General features: G+C 43.9%; 1 protein-coding gene across 1 annotated transcript in view; it reads left to right on the top strand.

Moving 5' to 3' along the window:
- GRIN2C (glutamate ionotropic receptor NMDA type subunit 2C) overlaps positions 1 to 23,824 on the top strand; it is an 86,384-nt gene that overhangs the window by 5,053 nt on the left and 57,507 nt on the right. Inside the window, exon 3 of the mRNA XM_040438500.1 lies at positions 21,468 to 21,883. Coding sequence (XP_040294434.1) covers positions 21,468 to 21,883 — 416 coding nt within the window. The remainder of the gene's footprint in view (positions 1 to 21,467; positions 21,884 to 23,824) is intronic.

Raw genomic sequence — 23,824 nt, 5'->3', positions numbered from 1 at the left:
CTATAATGGGATCTGTTAGGTGTCTGCTCAGAAGAAGATTTTGGAGCGGAGACAAAAGTAGTGCATGCAGGACTTTTGTCTTCGCTTACAAAATCTTCTTCTGAGCGGAAACCTAACAGACCCCATTGTAGTCTATGGGGTTCTTAGGTTCTGTTCGGCTCAGTTATGTGCCGCATCTATCCTTTCCATTTCCCTGCTCCTAAACGGAGCAGGAGAAAAGAATGGCTGAACGGTGATGTGAACTCAGCCTAAACCAGATAGTCAGAAGGTCAGTGTGTCTGTTGTTTTCCCCTCCAAAACTTTGCACAGTCCCTTATAGTAACTGTGGAAGATAAATGTTTCTCCAAACAGTTTCAGGCTTTGTCTTGGTTTCAGCAAGCTTTAGCAATGAACTGGCAGGCAAACTCAATTCTATATTTCTCAGTGCTATATCTTTCTCTCACTCTGCAGTACTGAAGAGTTAACTTGGTGTATTTGTTTCCTCTTTATGCTGCACTTCACTCTTGTAGTCGGACTTATTTTCAGCCAAAAAGTAGGTTAGAATCCTGGCAGCTCCAACATGGATTCTCAACCAGAACAAACTAGAACTGTACCTCCGTCTAGTAGCAAGCAGGACTGGCCCACTTCTGACCAAAGGGGGGGGGGGGAATGGAATGATGAGTTCCATTCTGTCTAACTATAGCTCTGCCATGTTTGCTGCCACCTGCTGGTGAACCAGGCGCATTACATGACCAGTTACATAATATTATTATAAATGCACAGTTTTGAGGGACCTGGAAATAAATATATAAGTGACATACAGGTTAGACCAGAAAATATAGTAGCAAGGTGCAGAAGTGGTAACACCACTCTGGGGTGTTACATACCCCCTTACTTAAAGATCAAGCTGCCCTTAGGGTATATGCTCTAAGTGTACCAAGGAAAAATGTAAGTGCTGCATGAAAATACACATACATAGACTGACATAAAGACGGCTTCCTACGGATTCCTCAAATTAAACAGGCGGGGGGCAGTAACATATATAAAACATAACTTTTAATAAATCTAGTTTAGAAAACAGCCCCTAACAAATATAGACAAACAAAAAAACACACACTGCTTGTGACTTACCACTTGGTTCCCCCTGTGTAGCAATACAATACAATGTATGCCTAAGCTATCTAGCTAACACAAGGTAACTTAAGAACCATGAGTATTTAACGTCCTCAGAGGCAGTCCATATGAGCAATGACAATGTAAGACCTGCTTGTGACGTACCAGACTTCCTCAGAGGCAGTCCATAAATCTAGAAAAGTAAGGTGCTGACTATCTGGCTAAATAATTACACCAAAGTCCATACAAAACTGCATAATATCACATTGTTGTACCCATATAAGGGTCCAGACAATGGACAATATACTTGAAACGTTGCTGAACCTGAAAAAGATTAGTGCAAATCACAGTGCAAACAGATAAGGCATTTAAATAGTGCAATAAAATCAAATTAGAGTATCTTCCTCAGTGCTTGAGGATCCATTGCAAACTAGAACAAAAGTGCAAAAGAGTCCTTTGTAATCCATGGGAAATAACGTAACGTCATTATTTGTAATCCACATGATATAGTAAACTCATTTGTAATCCACATGGGTTAACAATATAAAATAGCAGCACAGGTCATAAGAACCCTTTTGGCAAAAGGGGGCCCCCAAATAACCTGAGAAGGGGGAAAAAAGGGAATTTTGGCACTGTTAAGCACAACTTGCAGGTAGATGAAGATGGGGGTAACTGACAGATTGGGGCAGTCCTAACTGAACGCGACCATCCGGGTGAGGACTAAAAACAAGGGCAGCCTGAAATATAAAAACAATGCCAACAGGCCCTCACCCTTCAGGAACAGTCCACGCTGTGGCTGTCAGAAGTCCTGGATTCTTTAAATGGAGTTGTTGAGGCTCCTTAGGGGAAGGACCTCCGATCTTCCTTGCTGCTACCACTGCTGAATGTCATTAGTGGACGGTCCTTCCTTTTATAATCCAGTCTGACTTGTGTAGTGGAGCGGCACTGCCCTCCTGTAGTGGAACTTGGAATTGAACGGGTAGTCACACTCTTCATAGCAGCTGCAACTTTCTGTTTAACGGGTCCGGAACCTCCCGCCAGGCAAAATGGATCCAGGACCACCGGCTGTATGGGAGCGGGTAGATAGTCCTTCTCATGTGGTGGTGAATCCTGGGATGCTCTCTCCCTCGCCATGGCCATTTTCCAGGGTAGTTGATAAACAACTTTTGGGTTGAAGGAAACAATGGAGGTGGACACACAGCCCATTTGACAAACAGGTGTTGGTGGCACAGGTAATCCTGGGATGAGCAGCTCTGGTTCTGGCTGAGGCCTTTTGCGGAAGCACAGCACACCATCTGCTGACTCCTGCAGACAGTGCACCCTCCCGACAGCAGTTGGTTCTTCCTGTCATGTCTCCGGTGTGGACACTGGGACAAGGGGCTTCTCAAGAAGACACCCCCGCAGCAAAGGGGCCTTTAGTGGACCTCATAGGAATATATTCAACTTGCTCCCCTTTGGCCTAACCTGCGGCAGGTTAGGCCGTTTAACAGAGCGCCGGTTGACAAACAACTCTGTCCCGGACTCATCATCTTGTATGAACCCCGTGCCTCGTTCCACATTGAACCAGACCACGGTCCAGATTCTTCTCTCCAGTACTGGGTCGTGGGGAAGTGGCTGGTCTAGCAATCGGACCACCCAATCCTTGATGGCCTTTCTGTAATCCCACGATTTGGTAGCGTAGGCCATGACTTTCAGAGGGACTACCGGGTTAAACGTGTCGTAGACCTCACTGTTTCTGGTGGCAGATTGGTAAATCCTGCCATCTCTGCCGCACCAGTCGGCACAGGGAACGTGGGCGATTCCTTCCCCGATCCACTTATGAGCTGCGACACCCGGATATCCTTCATGTCATCGAACAGGGCAGGTACCTTGTCACAACACATTCCTCCACAGGCAGGCTTTGGAAGCACCATTTTGTCCTTCCTCTCACTGGCCATGTCAACTGGTGATGAAGGAGGGGCTCTAGGGGTGGAGCTTCCACTTCCTCTCCTTGTGCTGTAATATTGCTCTCTGTCGGCAGGGCTAAATTTCCCCGCTTTAGATAGGGACGTTCCTTTACTTCCCGCTCTGTACAAGAAGATGATTCGCCATCGCTGATAAAAATAGCAGATTAACCCTTTGGATGCCGACGCGCATAGTTTTGCGCCTGTCACTCCGCAGCAAATTTAATAAAGTCATTTTTAATGGGGTTCCTGTAAAACCTATAGGCTTTGTAGTTGTAAGACACACAGATTAATCCCGTTCGAATCCCGTTCATATCCTGTTTGTATGATGCCAAAATTGCAGAGGGCACCTTCTCCCAGGGCCCTTTAAGAGGAAGAAGAGTACTTGTTTTCATGATGCCAGTTGCAGTGAAGCAACAAGGGTACAGGGCCCCTTTTTAGTGATGTAGTAGATGGTACCCAGGTGTAGGAATGCTGAGTGGTATAGTGCGGCCTATCTGTTTTCTTTGTGTGTGTCACGATGCTCCTACCTGGATACGGCTAGACCCCAGCCTTTGGCTTTGAAGCAATAAATAGGGGGAATAATTGAGGGATTTAAAGAAATAACTTGAGCCCAGACCTTGAGATGAAGTTCAATGGCAGCTTTACTTGAATAAACGTTTCTCCAAACAGTTTCAGACTTTGTCTTGGTTCCAGCAGGATTTAGCATTAAACTGGCAGGCAAACTAAATTCTGCTATATCTTTCTCTCACTCTGCAGTACTGACAAGCTAACTTGGTGTCTTTTTTTCTGTCACGGCGCGGTGTGGGAGGATAACTCCACATTGACCACAAGAGGGAAGGGAATAGGTACGAGGCCTGGAAACTAGGGAAAGGGGGAAAGGTCACCTCCTAGTGAATCCCTAACCTGAGCCCTGCCTACTATAAGTATAAACAGACCTTGATGGTAGGAATGTTCATACGCTGGAACCTAGGGCCCTATCTGACCCTAAAGGGCCCTGGAAATAGTGTTAGGACAAGAGATGTCCTGTTCCTTCCCAGCTTAAGGAACAGGAGACTCCCTCAGGCCTAATACCAAAAGGTAGGGGAAAACCACAAACAAGAAATAGAGAAAAGATACTTAACTCCAAAATTTGCAGATGAGAAGGAACTCAGAGGAGAACCAGACACCAACTCTTCACAAACAAAAGGAGCTATCAACCGTATAGCATGATGGGTGAGAACAGACTAAATAGAGGATTAGGAATTAACACTTAAGCTTCACCTGAGACCAGGGGTGTGGTAATACCCAGCAACAACACAGAAGAGTGAAACCAGAGAGGCTGTCAGATCACATCGCGTGCAGCCAGTCTCCTAGATCTTCTGACCCCTGTCAGAGAGACTGTGACAGTTTCCTCTTTATGCTGCACTTAACTCTTGTAGTCGGACTTATGTTCAGAAGTAGGTTAGAACCTTGGCAGCTCCAACATGGAGTCTCAACCAAAACAAACCAGAACTGCCCCACCTCCTTCTGGTAGCAAGCAGGACTAGCCAACTTCTGAACAAAGAGGGGGGGGAATGGAATGGTGAGTTCCATTCTAACTATAGCTCTGCCGTATTTGCTGCCACCTGCTGGTGAACCAGGCACATTACATGACCAGTTACATAACATTATTATAAATGCACAGTGTTGAGGGACCTGGAAATAAATATATAGGTGACATACAGGTTAGACCATAAAAGATAGTAGCAAGGTGCAGAAGGGGGTAACACCACTCTGGAGTATTACATATCTATCTATCTATCTCATATCTATCTCTATATCTATTTATTATCTATCCATCTATCTACCCTCTAGATATCTCTCATATCTAGCTCTCTCATATCTGTCTATCTAAATCTATCTAATACTGTATCTATCTATCTATCTATCTATCTATCTATCTATCTATCTATGAATCGATTGACCGATCGATCTATCTCATATCTATCATCTATCCATCTATCTACCCATCTATATCTTTCATATCTAGCTCTCTCATATCTATCTGTCTGTCTATCTAAATCTATCTAATACTATCCATCTATTTATCTATCTATCTATCTATCTATCTATCTATCTATCTATCTATCTATCTATCTAGTTTCAGTATATATATGGTCTCAGTGCATAAGGCATCCTTCATATAATAGGGAGAGATCCAGGTAAGACATTAGAGCAGCATCCCAGTGCCTGAACAGTCAGGACATGGAGCATGAAGACTATTGTTAATCCTCCACTGATTGCTCCGTCCTTTGATAATATTAACATAAGGAGAAGTGATTAAAAAATAAATGAAACATTCATGATATTAATACTCCAATAGCCCAAGGCTACACATTTCACAGGGTGATGCCCTTCAATGTGGCTCACAAACAGATTCAATGTGTAAGTATAGCAACTGGCAAATAAATGACCGTGATGACATCAGTTACGTGTCCAGAAGGTCACAATACACACTTATGCACAAAAATATGAAAAAATTATGGAGATTTCAGTTTTCCAGTTGCGATCAAGATAAATGTGTACTTGTAAATGATGTGCTACAAGCAGCAGTGTGAATATAATGAGTCAACCAAACGCAGCTGTTTTAGGTGAAAATACTTAAGGGCAATGAGTTAGTCTTGGAAGAACAAAGCCTTACCGTGATGTAAGAGTATCAACTAGTAGTAGTAGCTTCAGATCCATCTCATATTTCTTAAAGGGAATATATCACATGTATTTTATTAACTAATTAAAATTGCAGTACCCAAGAAGGATTACTGAAAAGGGTTAATTACTGTAATATCAAATTCTTCACTTAAATATTGTGATTTTTTTATGTTTGTGTACTTAATCTTCACCTTAGTTCACTATGTCAGGTTTCCGGGGTGATGGACCTGGGTCCTCCCCTTGATTAGTGAGTCGTCTTAGTCTAGTTGAAGAATAGTAAAGACCTACATGTGCAAGCTCCTCAGAGCTAGGACCTAGTTTAGATAATCTCCGTCTCTGGGGCTTCAACAGACAAGAAAGCAACTGTTCTACCAGAGTACCCTGGGGAGAAGGAGATTTAAAGGAGATTTTCTTTGTGTTTGTGTACTTAATCTTAACCTCGGTTCACTATGTCAGATTTCCAGTGTGATGGACCTGGGTCCGCTGCTTGATAACTGAGTCGTTTTAGTCTAGCTGAAGAACAGTAAATACCTACATGTGCAAGCTCCTCAGAGCTAGGCTCAAGTTCAGAGAATCTCTGTCTCTTGGACTTTAACAGCCAAGAAAGAAACTTTCCTACCAGAGTACCCCAGGGAGAAGGATATTTGCAGGTCTAGAACTCACAAGACCATGCATTGGAGTCAGACAGCAGGGTATTGTGAACGTTTATGGCAGAAAGACCTTACTGCAGTGGAAGGGAATATTGCTAAAGTATCCTCCACACTTTGAGATGGATTGGTCACCCATATCTAAAGTTTCTGCACCCATAAGTCTAGGAACTGTAGAAGGACTCTTTGCATGCCTGTGGTTCTACTGAGAGACTTTAGAGAACCAGAGAAGGAGTACGGAGTTCTACAAAATATTGTGCTGTGATATACTTTGTTACTGCGCCTTGCTGCTACTTGTACTACAATCCTTATCATCAGCTTCAGTGAAGAGAATTTATTTATTGCAAGCAATAGGCCTGGTTATTGGCTCCACCATGCCTTGCACCCTGCCAAACATAAACCACCAAGGGCACCCCAACTACCATCAGGCAGAAGTCCCAACTCCAGGGAGTGCCCTGGGGAAGAAAGGGTGCACCCCCCACTGTGAACTATGAGTACTACGACCACCCTTGGAGCCATAACTACCTTCCTCTTCCACACACCCCCTCCCCCATGGGTCACTGCAAAAGTGATACATCTTCTTTTTTTCTAATGTTATTATGTTATAACTTAGTATTTCTTTCTTATATTTTTTGTATAAGATTACGGAGGCGGCCATCTTTCTAGGTTGCCGTTAACAGCATTCAGAAATATGCTTTATAGCATATGGACTATAGGAACCTGTGGACTAGATATTTTCATTGACTTCTGTGGTGGCGTGTTGTGGGCATGCTTTGTGGCCCTTGCAGAGGTCACTGTGCTGGGAGGGGAAGGATGTGACCTGCGTACATTACCTATTGTGAATGGTGGATCTTGTGTTATCTAAACAGAGGTGTTAGTTTTCCTTGTCATCCTGCCTGTGATGATAATGTGATGATTGCTGATAAGGAATCTCCATGGAACAGGAAGTGTCAGACTATTATGAGGCTCAGAGGTCAGTGAAAACTGCAGGATTTCAGGATTTCAAAAAAATATAAATAGCATCATTAAACATAAAAACATTGGTTTCAACAGTTTTTTGCAACAAAAAAAAATAAAATAAAAAATATCACGTTGTATTGTGGCGAGTTTTAAGGTGTTTTTGTGTGTATTATTTTTGCCCACAAATTCTGCAGCCAGCTGTAGTGAAATAGATAATGCATTACAAGCAAATTAATACAATTTTTTACGTACCATATATCTGTCGCAGATTCGGTCACAAAGGGGATTTTCGGCCGAATCTGCGACTTCTTCCACATCTGGCTACGTACGACAGTTCTAAAAAAGCGGCCATGGCTTGGGTGGGGCAGGGGGTGGGCTGGCCGGTCCTCATTTATAATTTTCTATGCGTGTTTTAGGCATAGAAAATGATTTAAATAGACGCCAGCTCCCTTTTTAGGCTGGCGATGGATGCGCCTAAGTTATGTAGAGGACCGCATCTGTACATAACTTAGGCGCATCAAGCGCAAGGGTATTAAGACCGGCGTCTAAAACTCAAATCTTAATAAATGACCCTCACAACTGTTTTGTCCTGTGTATTTTTTTATTTTTTTTGGGGGGGGGGGGGGGGGATTTTTTTCAAAATGCAGCATGATCTGGGTATGAGATTTTCTTCAGGAGTTTTTACACGTAGGCTTCTCTATAAGAATTGAAATGTGCCAGAAAAAATAACCATAGAACATCACATAAAATGAAGAACAACACCAAAAAATATCAGTAAAAATACCATAAAAACACGTTACATTTTTAAAATGTGTTTTTTTTTTCATGCATTTTAAAATGGTGGAAAACAACACTGTATGAAAGAACCCTAATAGGATTTCCCCATCCCACATCACTTACATATTTGTCATCACTTTTCGGGAACCTTTTATGGCTAGATTCACATCATTTTGACATGTTTTTGGTGGTGTTTTTCACATGATTTTTTTCAGCTTGTGCGTATACACAGCATTTTGATTTTCCCTGTATGTGAAGCATTTTGGAGGTCAGTGGCATTTTATTTTTTATAATGCAGCATGCTCTGAGTATGTCATTTTTTCCTTAGACCTATGTATAGACTAAAAATGCCAGAAAAAAACACGTACAGAAAGTGTCATGTTAAAGCTGCCTAAAGACGCAGTTGCTTGCTTGAATCACTTTGGAGGGGAGACTTCTCAAAACTGGTGCAAACCAATCATAGCATGGCAACCAATCAGATTCCACCTTTCATTTTCCAAAGGAGTGTGAAAAAATTAAAGGTGGAATCTGATTGGTTGCTATGGGCAACTAAGCCAGTTTTCCTTTGTACCAGTTTTGATAAATCTCCCCCATTATGTTTTCACACAAGTTTTGAAACGCTGAAAAAGTGTGCGCTTCTGTCCCTTACTTATTCTTAACATGCTCTTATTGCAAGATCAGACAACAAAGACTTTGTTTGTAATCTGTTACCATGGAGACACACAGCTCTGCATAGAAGCTGTAAGACATTTTTAATCAACATTATTTGTGAGTACCCCAGACCTGGGGGTACAACTATTGTAACTGCAATGGTTTGTAATGTAAATGCAGTGTTATGTAATGTCATGCTATACGCCTTGTTCTCTAGCAGATGGGGTACGGTTGGTAGTGTTTGGCAACAGGAATGGGACTTAGCTTCCCATTCCTCCTCTCTTGGTAGGAGTCGGCTGGTCCAACTTCTTGCCAAGGGAAGGGCTGAGTGAGTTAGGTTCAGTTTAGAGAGGAAAGTTCTGGAGCATGCGATCCATCTCCTGCTTCTCCAGGCCATGTGGACCACAGATCACCAGGATCAGGATTCAATGTATTTTATTGCAGCAATACAACACGTTTCGGGGAATCACTCCCCTTCATCAGGTACACAAGGATGCAAACCGTAGGTGTGCAGCCTTAAGGTGTGCAGCCTTGTGTACCTGATTAAGGGGAGTGATTCCCCCGAAACGTGTTGTATTGCTGCAATAAAATACCTTGAATCCTGATCCTGGTGACCTGTGGTTGGTCATTGCACCGTGGGACTTTTATCTCTGCAAATACGCACCTTCTTGGGGATTCTAGGCATCTCCGATAAGAAGACCTTTCACCTGTGGCTGCAGACCACTACCCTCCAGGCTCTTAGGACCTATTTTGATGAGCGTTCAATAGAGTTGTGCCTATCATTAGCACAACCTAACAAGGTGAGCCTTGTATTTTATTCTATACTACTCTGTATATGGAGAATTACCCTATGGTGCGCACATCTGTTTAATTACAGCACAAATTAAGCCTGTCTACTGAATGTGGACCACAGAGGCAGCTCATCTAGAAGGACATCATTGCCCCGAAATTCTGCAGGGTTATAGGCTACAGAAGATTTGTAAACTACGGCGTATTTGTGTCAGCAGAGTGATCAAGTAACCAATCTGTCAAGACTCCGCTGCAAGGTGGTGGGAAACACATTAAGACACCATCACCGCAGTTCAGGACAGGTATAGCTAGAAGCTTGCATCATATAGTGGACACCTACAGCTCTAATTAAACTAATTAGGTCTGCATGGTTGATGTCCCAGCGGCACCTGCAATACCGTGCAGCCATTAGCAATATAGGCCATTGACGTGAATGGGGATGAGCTGCAACTAGGCCACGTAATCAATGTACAGTGTCACTGGCTTACGAAGAGGCCTTGGCCCTCATGGAGTGTCCAACCTCTTCCAACAGATGATTGGTGGGAGTGTTGGCAGTCCAACCCCCGCAGATAAGTCATCAATATCGTTTCCCGGATGAGCCCTTTAAAGAATAAATAGTTGACTGTAAGCTCAGCAGAAACCATGGTGATATATACCTCGGCAGAAACCACAGCGGTTTCTCCTATGGTTGTTCACTTTAAAGGCCATGGACCCACTTAGGGCTTAGCTCCATTGAATGGAGCTAACTGCAAGTAGATAGCTACCATGGCTTCATGTGGAGGCTGTCCGTGCACACTTTTAACCGCTAGGCCGCAAACTTTAGCGCTTCCTCCCATTGAAAACAATGGGAGGCAGAACACATGCCCTGGTGACATTTTGGTTCAGTGTTCTCAATAAAAAGGGCAAAATCTGCCTAAGGCCTCATGCACACGACCGTGGTGTGTTTTGCGGTCCGCTAATAGCGGATCCGAAAAAAACACGGATGGCGTCCGTGCGCGTTCCGCAATTTGCGGCACGGCACGGACAGCCTTCAATTTAAATGCCTATTCTTGTCCACAAAGTGAAAATATTTTTTTTGCGGGGCCACGGAACGAGCAATGGATGCGGACAGCACACGGAGTGCTCTCCACATCTTTTGCGGCCCCATTGAAGTGAATGGGTCCGCATCCGAGCCGCCAAAACGGCATGAGGCCTCGTGTGCATGAGGCCTAAGGGTAGTTGTATGCATAAAATCCAAATGAAATCAGCACCAATACCACATAAAAAATGCACATAAATTTGATCGGTTTGGTGCAGTTTTGTGTGGTTTTTGTTGTGGATTTTGGTGTCGATTTTCTGTTTATGTTAACAACCTCATTTAAGTCTGTGGGGAGAACCATTCTAGAGGAGGTGCGGAATAGCACAAACAAATGGCATACTACAGATTTCAAAATCCAGTTCAATTTCCATATGGATCCAGCATATTTGGCAGGTGGAGGCCGGATCTCCACCGGATCCCTTTATAGTCAAAGGGGGCTGGCGGGCATCCGGTAACATCCAGTTATGGTGGATCCAGAGAAGCTCCGGCAGGAGACGTGTAACACCGATGTGAAAGAAGCTTTAATCTGGCTGAACCTTTAGATAAATATTCGTTGAACCCAACAATTTTAGTGCTATTCCAATGGGCCACAGGGCAGAGTGGAAAGCATAGGAGTGGTGGTGGCAATGATGGAGGTAGTAGTTACTCAGTGGCGGTCCTCACCCTGGCACTCCCTTGGGCTGTGCAGTGATGGGAAGGGAGCACCTTTTCTTCCTTTTGGGGCACTCTCTGGCTTTGGGGCTGCTGTCTGGTGTTAGGTGGGGTGCCCTTGGTGGAGATGAGTTTTGAGATGCAAGGCAAAGGTTTCGCAGATGGGTAGCGGAATGCAAGTTATGGTTAATAAAAGAATGGCACAACATAAAGTTGTAAGAATAGATGCTCCAGAATAGTTATTACAAAGGTCGAATGCAAGTAGTCACTAAAACAGACATGGCAGGAGGGGTGGCAGTTCCTCTCTAAACTATGCCCCTTTTTCGTTAAAGGGGTATTCCCATCTCAGACAATGGGGGCATATCGCTAGAGTATGCACCCATTGTCTGATAGGTGCGGGTCTCACCTCTGGGACCCACACCTATCACTAAAACAAAGCCAAATGCTGGCTGGCAATGCTGGGGCCGGCCACCACCAATCGTTCCTATTGGCCCGCCAAAAATAGCAGAGTGGCGCACTCGGCTATTTTCAGAATCTCCATAGAAACGAAGGAGGGCGCATGCACAGTGCGCTCTCCTTCACTTTGCCGACTGGGTTTATGAGATGGTGGTGGGACCTGCACCTATCAGACAATGGGGGCATATGCTAGCCATATGCCCCATGGTCTGAGATGGGAATACCCCTTTAAGGCGGTCAAGTGAGGCACGAAAATGATAATAAAACACATAATAAATGTGGTGCAAATCATGTACAGCAGTTATTTGGTAAAGAACACAGTTCTAGCACATTTAGATTAGTCAATCTTCCCCTCTATATACACTATACATTATTCACTCCATATACTGCGTCAATACTTGTAGGAATTGCGAAATTGAAATGCAGACTAGAAAAAATTGATGTAATAGTCATTTCATTTATTGATATCACCTTGTAACGCTTGGGGCGCATACTAATAGGTCTAAGGACCTGCAGTGTATAATATCACCTGTAAATATCTGTCCTTGTGTTGTCCTCTCCTCCAGTCGATATTACGTCTACATTGCAGTTCATTTGTTCTGTTTCTTTTCCTCTCTCGCACATAATAACTAATATGGCCACCATCACAGCTGCTGTCAGCGCTGACATCCAGCTTTCTCAGACTACTAAAGGGTCCGATCGGCCTGGTTTTGCAGCGATATGACTCCTGTTCTTGAAACTAAAAGGCAGATTTCGCCATGATTTAAAGGGATTCTGTCAGCACGATTTTTCATATTAAGCTGCCAACAGGTTCACTGAGGTCTCCTTGAGTATTTTAGAAATATACCTGTGTCTGACATGAATGCTGTGGTTTTGCCTTAAAAAACGATTTTATATTTACTCTAATTACCTGTGAAAAGAGCCCAAGGGGCTGTCCTAATGGTTAGTGCAGCCCCACCACATCCATTCTGAATGAGCCCCACATCTCCCTTCATCTTGAAGTCCCCTCCCAGCTCCTCCGACATCAAGCAGACCCTCTACTGTAATCTCGCTAGAGTGCCACAAGATGCAATCCCTCTGCCGGCTTCATCTTCTTTTAACCTACTGCGCATGCGCCCGCCAGCTGTATGCGCAGTTCTCCTGAACCAGAAATGACTGTACTAATACTTACTCGGTATCATGTGCAGTCTGTCCCCCGATGCTCTCTCCTCTGGCATGCCACTCCCAGGTTTTAACGCCAAGTCGCTCTTCACTTCTAGTTCAGGAGAACTGTGCATACAGATGGCGCCTGTGCAGTAGATTCTCTTTATTCTCCATAAGTAATGCAACAGAAAAAACCTCCATATTAAATTGGAAGTACCGTAAAGGGCGTCTACTTCTATGGGTGCTCTATCACGGCTCATGCACACGACCGTTGTTCTGGTCCGCATCCGAGCCGCAAGTTTTTGCAGCTCGGGTGCGGACCCATTCACTTCAGTGGGGCCGCAAAAGATGCGGACAGCACTCTGTGTGCTGTCCGCATCTGTTGCTCCGTTACGCAACCCCGCAAAAAAAAATTACATGTCCTTTTTGTGTCCGTTTTGCGGACAAGAATAGGCATTTCTACAATGGGCCGCCTGTTCCGGAAGGCACGCGGGTGGTTTCTGTGTTTTGCTAATCCGCAATTTGCGGACCGCAAAAAACGGAACGGTCGTGTGCATGAGGCCTAATTCAGCAGTGTGCACTGATACCTTAGGCCAGATTTACACGTCCGTGGTCCAGCCTTGTTATCTGTCTGCGCTTCTTGTGCATGTCTGGGCCCGACCATGGATTTAACTGACCCGATCGGGCCATGACACATGCAAGAAATACGGACCGATAATATGAGCAGAACATGGACACATGAATCTGCAGTAACCAGGGCCGTCTTTACTATTGATTGGACCCTGGGCAAGAATTTACTTGGGCCCCCTGGATCCCGCCTTCCCACACCCTAGCATGCAATCACGCCGTCCACCACAACACACACACACAAAAAATGTGCAGTGTGTGAGTATATCATAGCCAACCCACTGCTTTCCCATAGGGAAGCATTGGGAGGCTATTGCGCATGCGTGGCTTCATAGAGATGCTTTGAATCAATGCATTTCTATGAGGAGTGTTTAGCGTTAATGCCAGTGCTGCACGTTGTGCAACACTGGACTAGGAAGCACCTCTAGTGGCCGTCTGATGAGTGGCCACTAGAGGTGTTCCTTGGCAGTAATGTAAATACTGCCTTTTTTTTAGAAAAAGCAGTGTTTACATTAAAAAGCTTGCAGAGACATGCTATAGACACCAGAACTACTACGTTTAGCTGTTGTGGTTCTGGTGACTATAGTGTCCCTTAATATAGAGGGGGGAAAAAGAATCTGCACAAAAGTATCAAATAAAATGGCTGTATCTTTATTCTAAAAATTAAAAAAAAAAAAAACTTCTGACACAAATATATAGTATTTTTTTACATCCGCCTCCTCACAGTAGACCAAGCACAGCGCCGTACATTGTATAGTGGCTGTGCTTGGTATTGCAGCTCAGCCCCATTCACTTGAATGGAGCTGAGCTGCAAATAAGCCACGTGACCAATGAACATGACATCACTGGCCTAGGCCGTGGCCGTTCAAAACAGCTGACCGGCATGGGTGCTGGAAGTCAGATCCTCACTGATCGGATCTTGATGACCTATCCTTAGGATAGGTCCTCATATTGTACTCCCGGAAAATCCCTTTAATTTCTACATTAGTATGTCAAAAATGTTAGTTGTTGAGATATCAAGAATGTCATCAGGTGCAACGAAAGTGTCATTGAAAGTAATATTTCGTAATAGCTCCTACGGCAAATAGAGGCAAAGTGTCATGGTTTCCCTCTTACTCAGCTTCTTCAAATTTCCCTAAGGCTCTGTAAAGGAATGATTAAGAGGCGACGGTTCCTAGAAATTGGCCTCTATAAAAAAATTTGCACAAAAAAGTGGCATTTGCATGGTTAGAAATCACTGAGAGCTAGGGATAATAGACTGTCATCAGTGCGGGAATCCATGTGAACATACTAAACAGCGACGCCACGTGATAGGACTACAAGGCTTTAAGAGCTGTTACAAAAAATGCGATAACTGAAGTGAGCCCAGGAATAAGCAGCAGCTGCCATCTGGGGGGGGGTATCCAGCTTGCTAGTTCACTGACATTGCCTGTATGTTAAAATCTGGACGGATGGTATAAAAATACCGAAAAACCATACAGAAATAGAGCGCGCCATCTGTCATATGCCTGTTGTTTTTCTGTAAAATGTAAAAACTACAATGCAAAATCAGAAAGTGTCAGTAAAACACGCGAAAGCGACAGACTGTTATGGACAATAATAGAAGATAGCGGGGCAGATTTATTAAGCTAAATGCGGGGAAATGTATCATGTGTATTAGACACTGTTTATGCCTGATAAACCAAGAGGGCATGGCCTAAAATGCGCTAAATGTAAGCCAAACAATAGGTGGTGTACAATTAGGTAAAAGTGTTTAAAGGGGAATTCCCATCGAAACATTTATGGCATATCGCTAGTATATTCCACGAATGTCAGATAGCTGCAGGTCCCCATCTCTGGGAACCTGCTCCTATCTCGAGAACAGGGCCTCTGGAGTGAAGAGAGTGCAGCTGAGCATGCGCAACCACCCTCCATTCACCGCTAAGGGATGTTCAAAAATGGGCAGTCCCATACCGGGAATGAAGTGGTGGTCGCGCTTGCGCAGCTTGCTCTACATTCCCTGAGCACTCAGCTACTTTCAGAAGTTTCATAGCAGTGAATGTGTAGCACCCCATACCTGGAGGTATTACCATTGTATACAGTTTTGTATTTTGTATTGTATATTATATTACGTATTGTGATGTATTTTTACGTTTTTGGATGTTTGTTCTAGTAAGGAGTAGATGGCAATGGTTGGTGAGGAACAGGGTAGGAGTGGGCTGGTCCCACAGAGAGGAGGAAGGAAGCAAACTGCAGAGCTCCTGCTCCTGGACAAGGTTTTCCAGAGATATCGGCTATATCAAATGCTCAAGTGAATCCTTGAGAAGACAGACAGCAGAGTGAACAGCTACATCCAGCATTTAAAAATACTGCGGTGAGGTGAGGGACTACAGCTAAGACACCCATCACCCAGAATACTACTAGGTCAGTACAATGCTAGTGCTAACCTGCAGCAATCCAACCTGCCTCTACATTCTTTACTGGGACCAGATGTTTGCACTTCTATTAAATGTATTTGAAGTTCTACGTTGCACTCAATAAATTAGACCTTTATATGTTTAATTCTGGCCTCATTCTTCAATGCTACATTTCCACTGCCCCAATCTCTAGGGAGCAACGACCTGAGGGAGTACACAGTTACACATTCATCAGGGACACTACCACTCCTATCCTCTGCAGTGACTCTTGCCGGGCTGACTCGCTGCAAATGTGTGGCATGCCCTCCTTTATTTCAAGGGCCTTGTTCTTCAGATAGGAGCGGGTCCCAGAGGTGGGACCCGCAGCTATCTGACATTTCTGGCTTATCTGAGGATAGGAAAACCCCTTCAAAGGAGTTGTATCAAGTTTAAAAAGTCATTTCCTATCCTGGGACCTCCGGAGTCCTGTTCCCCCATCTGAATGGGTCGTAGGTCGAGCATGTCCACTGAGTCTCCATTCTTTCTCTATGGAACTGCAGGAGATAGCCAAGTTCCAAGCTCTTAAATCTCCAGCACTTCCATGCTAGACTGGGGAATTGGACCCCTGGTCTTGGGATTGGTGGAGTTCAGATCGTTCAGACCCCAACCGATTAGATAGTTATCCCCTATGCTTTAGATAGTGTAAGTTCAAAACTTGGCACAACGCCATTCACTTTAAGCAAGATGCACCAAATTTTGCATCTGTCTGGTCTAAGTTGGACAGTGGACCTTATTTATCAAAACTATCTAATAGTAAGATTGTTGCCCATAGCAAACAATCAGACCCCAGATGTAATTTCTCAAATTACTCTGGAAAAATGAAAGCTAGCTCTCATTAGTGGCCATGAACAACAAAGATAGTCTTACTGTTAAAGTCTCTCATCAGCAGTGTACATTTACCGTATGTGCAGTCACCCATTGGCTCACTCCTAAAAGGGTTAATTCTGTGATTCCCTGTTGAAGGGTTAAAACTCAGGTTCATTACTGTTAAAGGGTTAATAGTCATGTTCACCACTTCAAAATGTTTAAAGTGATGATGATCTTTGCAGTGAGGCTCCTAAAAGGTGATATATAGGTAGGAAGTAGTTAAAATGGCAGTTCTTTTAGTTGCAAGGACATAGGCTGGTCCTTCCCCAATGGCTTATAGAGCAGAGTGTCTAGACAGCAGACCTAGAGTGAAGACCTTCTTTGGTGTGCTCTCCCAAGTAGGCCTAAGGCCTAGTGCATACCAGTGATTTGGTCAATGTTTGGTCAGTAATTTCCATCAGTCAGTGTGAGACAAAACTTGCTGCGGGTCAAAGAAAACAGAGCAGGAGCAAATCATTCTATTATACTTCATTTCTGTAGGCTCAACTTTTTATTGGCTCATATATCACTGATGAAAATGACTGACCAAATCACTGAAGTGCAAGCTGGACTTAAAGAAAAGCCTTATCCAGAAAAACAGCATTCCTGCTAGTGGAAAGCTGCCAGAAAGCAATGCTACTAAGAATTATTCCTATGAGAGAAAGACAGCCTTGAATTTATATAGAAGGTTGAGAACCATTATAAAAAGACTGTGATTGGACTGAGATAGTAAGGTAAACCCACGCTTATTGCAATGGACTTTACTGCTTGTGGTAAGGGCTAATTGCTTCTGGCGCCAGCACACTTCTGAGATGGTTTGGCCGTCCATTGAAGGACTGCACCCTGCAATTGGGAACTGCAGAAAGAATATTGAGGGTGACTGCATGACTGGTTATTTTGGGAAGGAACATTGCATAGTGTATCTAGAGAGAGACTCATGGATGACTACTACCATCATTGTCACTTACTATATGAAGCCTTTGGGAAAAGCCTATACTGTGATATACCTCAGAACTGTGCCTACTTCTTGTAGTTGTACTACAACTTCCATCATCATTATAACCAGCCTGGTCATTGCCTCTACCATCAGCTGGCCCCCCTGCACCAGTCTTCCTGTCTTGCACCCTGACAACCATCCACCATCAAGGGGACCCCAGCCACCAACAGGCAGAAGATCCTGAAATCCAGGGTGTTCCCCAGGGAGAAGAAGGGTAGTGCCCCTCCATTCACTGCCCGCAGAGCCAGAAGGATCAGCCACTCTGAGGACTATGACCACCCTCATTGCCTCAGCCACTACTCCTATCCTCTCCATCCCTACCTCTTCCCTCTGGGCCAGCATGCATCATATGCACTGGGAAAGGTCTTGGCGCATGGGATAAACAGACCCAGCAGCCCCTATTCAGCGTATAGAGACCCTTTTCGTCTAGTATATTTTTTGTTCAATGGAATAGCGTAGCAGATTACCCTGTTTTATCCGTACGCGTGCTGTAAATGGAAACCAAAATAGCATACGTACTTGCTAACTTTTGTTAGGCCCCATTCACACAGCATATTTTGCAAAGGCTTCTGTGTGGATTTCCAGTTTCAATGACACTGACACATTCGTAATTTAAGCCCCGCTGAATGAAGCTAAACCCCTTAACAGGCGTCCCCCACAGATTCCAAACAGGTGGTCACAAATTTTAAACCGCTGGTAGCACGAATGGTAGCGCTTTGCGGCACGGAATCAGCACTCAAAGGACAAAGTGTGAACAAGTCCTAAGGCTGCATTCACATAGCTTTTTAGCTTCCCGTCAGGGGTATACACCTGATTACCCAAAAACCGTATTCGGACGTATACCATGACTTTAATGCATTAAATGGACTTCTAAGGATTCATCTTTGGACTCTGTTCTGCCCGAGTTCCGTTCTTTTCCAGAGTTATTGCTGGACAGGATAGCGCAGTCTACTACACTTTTCCATAATACACTCCCAATTCCTGAATCACATCTTCTAGAAATGATTTGACTAAGGCCTCCTGCACACACTTTAATGGGTCCGCGATTCGGCCGTTCCGCAAAAAGATAGGACATGTTCTATCTTTTTGCGGAACGGAAGTACGGGACAAAACCCCACGGAAGCACTCCGTAGTGCTCCCGTAGGGTTTCGTTCCGTGCTTCCGTTCCACACCATTCCGCATATCTGGATTTGCGGACCCATTGAAGTGAATGGGTCTACATCCGTGATGCGGAATGCCCACGGAACGGCACCCGTGTATTGCGGATCCGTTTTTTCTATATTATGACACATCTCTATGGTTAACTTGCATCATAGCATCATGCTGACCTGTGCCAAACGACCAACTCAGCTCCAATATATGTAAAAAAAAAAAAAAGTTGCCACTACGCTGACCATAATTGCACCTACTCATACAATGACTGCCTAAAAACCACATTGAAAAGTTTGAAAGGGGGGAGAGGAGCATAGAGTAGTAGGAAGGCACCCGCCCTGAGAAGTGACCTGCCATGTTGCAGCCCCCATAAATAAAACATGATTTTGGCAGAACAAGAAGAAAATAGACAAAAAAATAACTGAAGGAATAGGTTGGTCAAAAAGCAATGAATATAAAAAAAATACTATAGAAAAGAAGCCAGTGCGATTAATCCCAGGAAGAGACAGAGCACAGGGTTTTTGTAGAATCCCTGCCAGAAGAAGACCCCAGTGCCCCCATACATAATGCAAGAGGTGAAGAGCTCAATATGTCAAAAAGCCTTCCAAGAGCAGAAGGATGAGATGTTTGGATGCGCAGAGACTGCGAGTAGACAGGCTGTGACACCCAGCCAGGGACAGGCAGGGCTCATGTGAGTGATATAGAGCTCCCCTCTCTGGCTCTGTCCTTGATTCTGTCCTTTCCTTCATGCCTCTCTTCGTACTCTTGATACCTGTCTCTTTTCTCCTCCCTTCTGACTCTTTCCTTGATCTACCATCTTACCTACCTCCCATATCTTTCCTCTTCTCCCCATCACGTATCCCACTCCTCTCACTCCTTCTCTCGTCCTTATTCCCCCTCCTCTCTCTCGTTCCTCACCCTGTCCCACCTCCTTTTCCCTCTCCCCATCCTCTCTCACTCTTTGCATTTTCCTTGTTGCTCTGATCCTTCTTTCTCCTTATAGTTTGTCTTTTCTGTAGTTCTTTGTTTGTCTCCTTCCCATTCCCCCTTCCCCGTGTTTAGATGTGTCTCCTGGGCTTCGTTCTCCTTGCAGTTGGCTCTGCGAGCTCCGCTCTGTGTAACATTCTTCTGGCATCATCCTGTGCGGCTCCTGGCTCAGGGCAGGTGAGGGATGAACGTTACCTGGCTGGGACAGATGTGACTGATGATTGAGCTGTTGATGTCTTCCATTGCCTCCTTTATCCCCCCATTTCTTATCTTACCCACCCTTGTTGTTTCCTTGCCCATGCACTCATTCTTTTCACCTTTATTCTATGGGACATACTGGCAGCAGGTTGCTTAGGGGAAAGAGTTAAAGCAGCTGTGAATCTGTGAATTCGACGAAGCAATATGCCATATTTCTGCTGTGCCCACTGCATTATGCCAAGCCCCTAAGCCAGTGCATGGCACTTTGCCACATTCCTGCAGAATCAACATCGTTTTCACCACATTCCAGTGGAGTCCATATAATTGAGCTGTGTGTCTGAGGCACCCAGATCATTATGCCAGGCTCCAAAGTAGCTTGAAGCTCTGTGCCACCTGCAGAGAAGCTGACATTGTGCATTAGTCCTCTGAATATAGTCTGCTGGTAGATGCCATGCTATGGAGAACCATTCTTGGATTGGACCTAGTGCTCAATCTTTTTTTTTTACTTTGTACTTGGCTCTGGTATCCCTTGGTGCCTTTCTTCAAGTTCATGCGTCGTAAGGTCTTATGGACCGAGGGTGTAGGCCTAGTTCAGGGTCATGATATTTCTGGATCCTTCAGAAAGTTCAGTTTATCCATCTTCTGCCTAAACAGACCATCATTACTCCATCATTCACAACTCTCGACTTGTAGGTCAGAGGTAACTTCATATAAACAATTCCAGGTAAGATTTCTGGTGCAGAATCAAGGTGGAAATTGAGCATTAAGAAGCATGTAGTCATCTTCCAGACTTCTCAAGAAAAGTTCCTATAGGGTGTCCAGTATGTGCAGTTCAGGTTTTGCCTCAGTTCTGGCTGTATTTGAGTTTAAGATATGGTTCTGGTTTTGTGGCATGATCTCAATATGACGTCTGCTTCTCAGACAGGAGTCACAGGATCAGCTGCCACATCCACCCATGAATAATTCATAGGATAACTAAAAATACATCATAGTTCTTTCTGTGTGTCCCATTGTCCTCCCTCGTCCTGTCTTACAGCATGCACCCTCCCTCATTAGACTGCATTCCTACAACCTTCTCTCAAGTACCCATCTGGCCCAAGGCCCCCTTCTACATGATGTCACCTTGCTTTGTGTAATGTTACTCCACATATAGCACATAAAACCATGCTACTCCACAGTTGGACTGAACCAGATTATGTTGACATTTTACACTCTTCATTTATCCTATATTATACTGAGCCCATAGGGCTATCTTCTAGCAAACCCTTACAAGACCATAGGGTCTTCAGTTTCAGTACTCCAAGTAGACGGTTCATTAGTCAATCATTAAATGTATGACTGACTTAATTTATGTCTTCTTGCCTACAGGTTCCACCTTTGTGATGTCCATGGCCCGGTCGCTGGGATGGCTTTTTCTTGGTGCACTTGGTTGTGGAGCTGTAGTAATGGAAACGTTGCTTCCCCGAGCTGAAGGGCCTGTGGTGAATGTTGCTTTGGTATTTGGTGGGTCAATTCCACAGATGGAAGTGATAGGACCACTGATTCCAGATGGATCTTTACGTCTACCTCTCGACATTCACACAGTCACTGTGCTTGTGAACGATAGCGGCCCAGGACCACTCTTGCGCCAACTGTGCCTGGCTTTAAAAGAAGCACATGCGGTGGTGTTTCAGGACAATATTGGATCAGAGGCTGTGGCCCAAATACTAGATTTTATTTCTTCTCAGACTCTCGTACCAATTATTAGCATTAGCGGAGGATCTGCTGTGGTATTGACTCCAAAGGTAAGCTCATATGATAATGCAAATGATTGTTGATTGCTGCATGCAATTAGTGCCCGCAAGAACTTTCTTATAAAAATATTTCCAACATGACTGTGCATATAGATGTAGCAGGGCTCAGTGTGTTCTGTAGTTCAGTTTTATCTATCTATCTATCTATCTATCTATCTATCTATCATCTATCTATCTATCTATCTCATATCTATCATCTATCTATCTATCTCATATCTATCATCTATCTATCTATGTATCTATCTATCTATCCATTATCTACCTATGATCTATCAATCTATGATCTATCTATGATCTATCTATGATCTATCTATCTCATATCTATCTATATATCTCTACTATATATCTATCTATCTATCTATCATCCATATATCTATCTATTTATCTATCTATCTCTATCTATCTCATGTCTATCTATCTATCTATCTATCTATCTATCTATCGTATGGTAGGACAACCTTTTGTCCAACCTTGACATTTGCAGCAGGCTGTGCTGCCCTGTGGACATTGTGTCATGATCACATCTCATTCAGTTAATGGATGCAATACAATGCCATTGTCTGAATTTGGACAGACTTAATTGATCATCTAGGCTAAAGTCATAGCCCAGTCCTGGATTTTCCAACTGGAAAATAGCAGAAATGATAATGTTTGGGCATTTTTGTGATGTGCCACCATGTGACCACATGTGCAATGGCCCAAAACAATAGCATTCTCACTGCAAACACAGAGATGAGTGTAGGATAGGTTAAGTTTTTCTGATTAAATCCACCTCGAGAAGCAAAATGTAACTCTTTAAAATGAAAGGGTACCTCCAATGCCATCGGAAGATGGGGCCAAGGTAGGTTTCCATGGCCAGTATCATCATTGGAGGTACCCTTTAATCTAGTGATTTTCTCCCGATAATGTGAAAAATGCACACAATATCATTATAATGAGATAAATCATGTGGGCTTAAAAACTAGTATGAAAGGGTGTAAATACCATAGAGAGAGACATTTGGCTACTATGGAGCCCTTGGAAAGAGGGGGCCCAGTCTTGGTTGGTCCATTTATTTTGCCATGAAACAGTCTATATTTTCCAAACCAGCATCTGGATCTGAATACTTTTGTAATTGCATGTAATTAACCATGTAGTATAGTCACTGACCTATTCAATAAAATGTATCTGTATAGCGCCACCTGCTGTTTGTGGTGTTTTCCTTATTTCTTGTCCACCTCATTGTGGTGGTCACACACGCTCAGTTTAAATCTTCAACTGTCACCAGCCATATCTTCTGTTAGAAGCTGTGTCATGGCATAACCACTTTAAGTATAGGAGCTATACAGGATTCTCCAGAGGAACTGTGTAGTTAGGAGGCGGGACATTGTCCAAAGGTCGTGGAAAGAGGGTTGCGGGTAAACAAACACCGGGCCCTTCTGTCCTTGTTGGCAAAACCCACTACCATAAGTAGGACCCAGCTTGATATTTGGTATGACCCCTTTTCTGTACAGTCTACTCTAGCTTGGACTTTTGCTGGTGGGCCTCCAATAAGACTTCATCTTCCATATGGAAGATCACTCACTAGTTAACTATTCTATATATTCAGGCTCACTTATTATCATATAGAGATATGTCCTTTCTTATCTTTCCTCTTTTCTCTTCATATTTTGAGTGGAGGGGCAGAAGATGGCCAGCTTTGAAAAAAAATACATGAATTTAGATACCAAATGGGGAATTCTTTATGCTATATGTGTCTAGATGTTGCCACCCAGTAGTTGTGATGTGCACTGCAGCCCGTCCAAAGATTGCAGTGAATTTGCATCTTGATAAACTGGAGTCTCGGAATTTGCAGAAAGGAAAGAGTGGACTCATCCGTACAGCAGGCTGATACCTCCTATACTCCCCATTAAATAGCTTCCCATCCCCTATTTTACATGCAAGACACAGAGA

The sequence above is a fragment of the Bufo bufo genome, chromosome 6, assembly GCF_905171765.1.
Source record: "Bufo bufo chromosome 6, aBufBuf1.1, whole genome shotgun sequence".
NCBI lineage: Eukaryota > Metazoa > Chordata > Amphibia > Anura > Bufonidae > Bufo > Bufo bufo.
The sequence above is the reverse complement of the archived record's forward strand: the minus strand, read 5'-3'. Positions and strand labels throughout refer to the sequence as shown.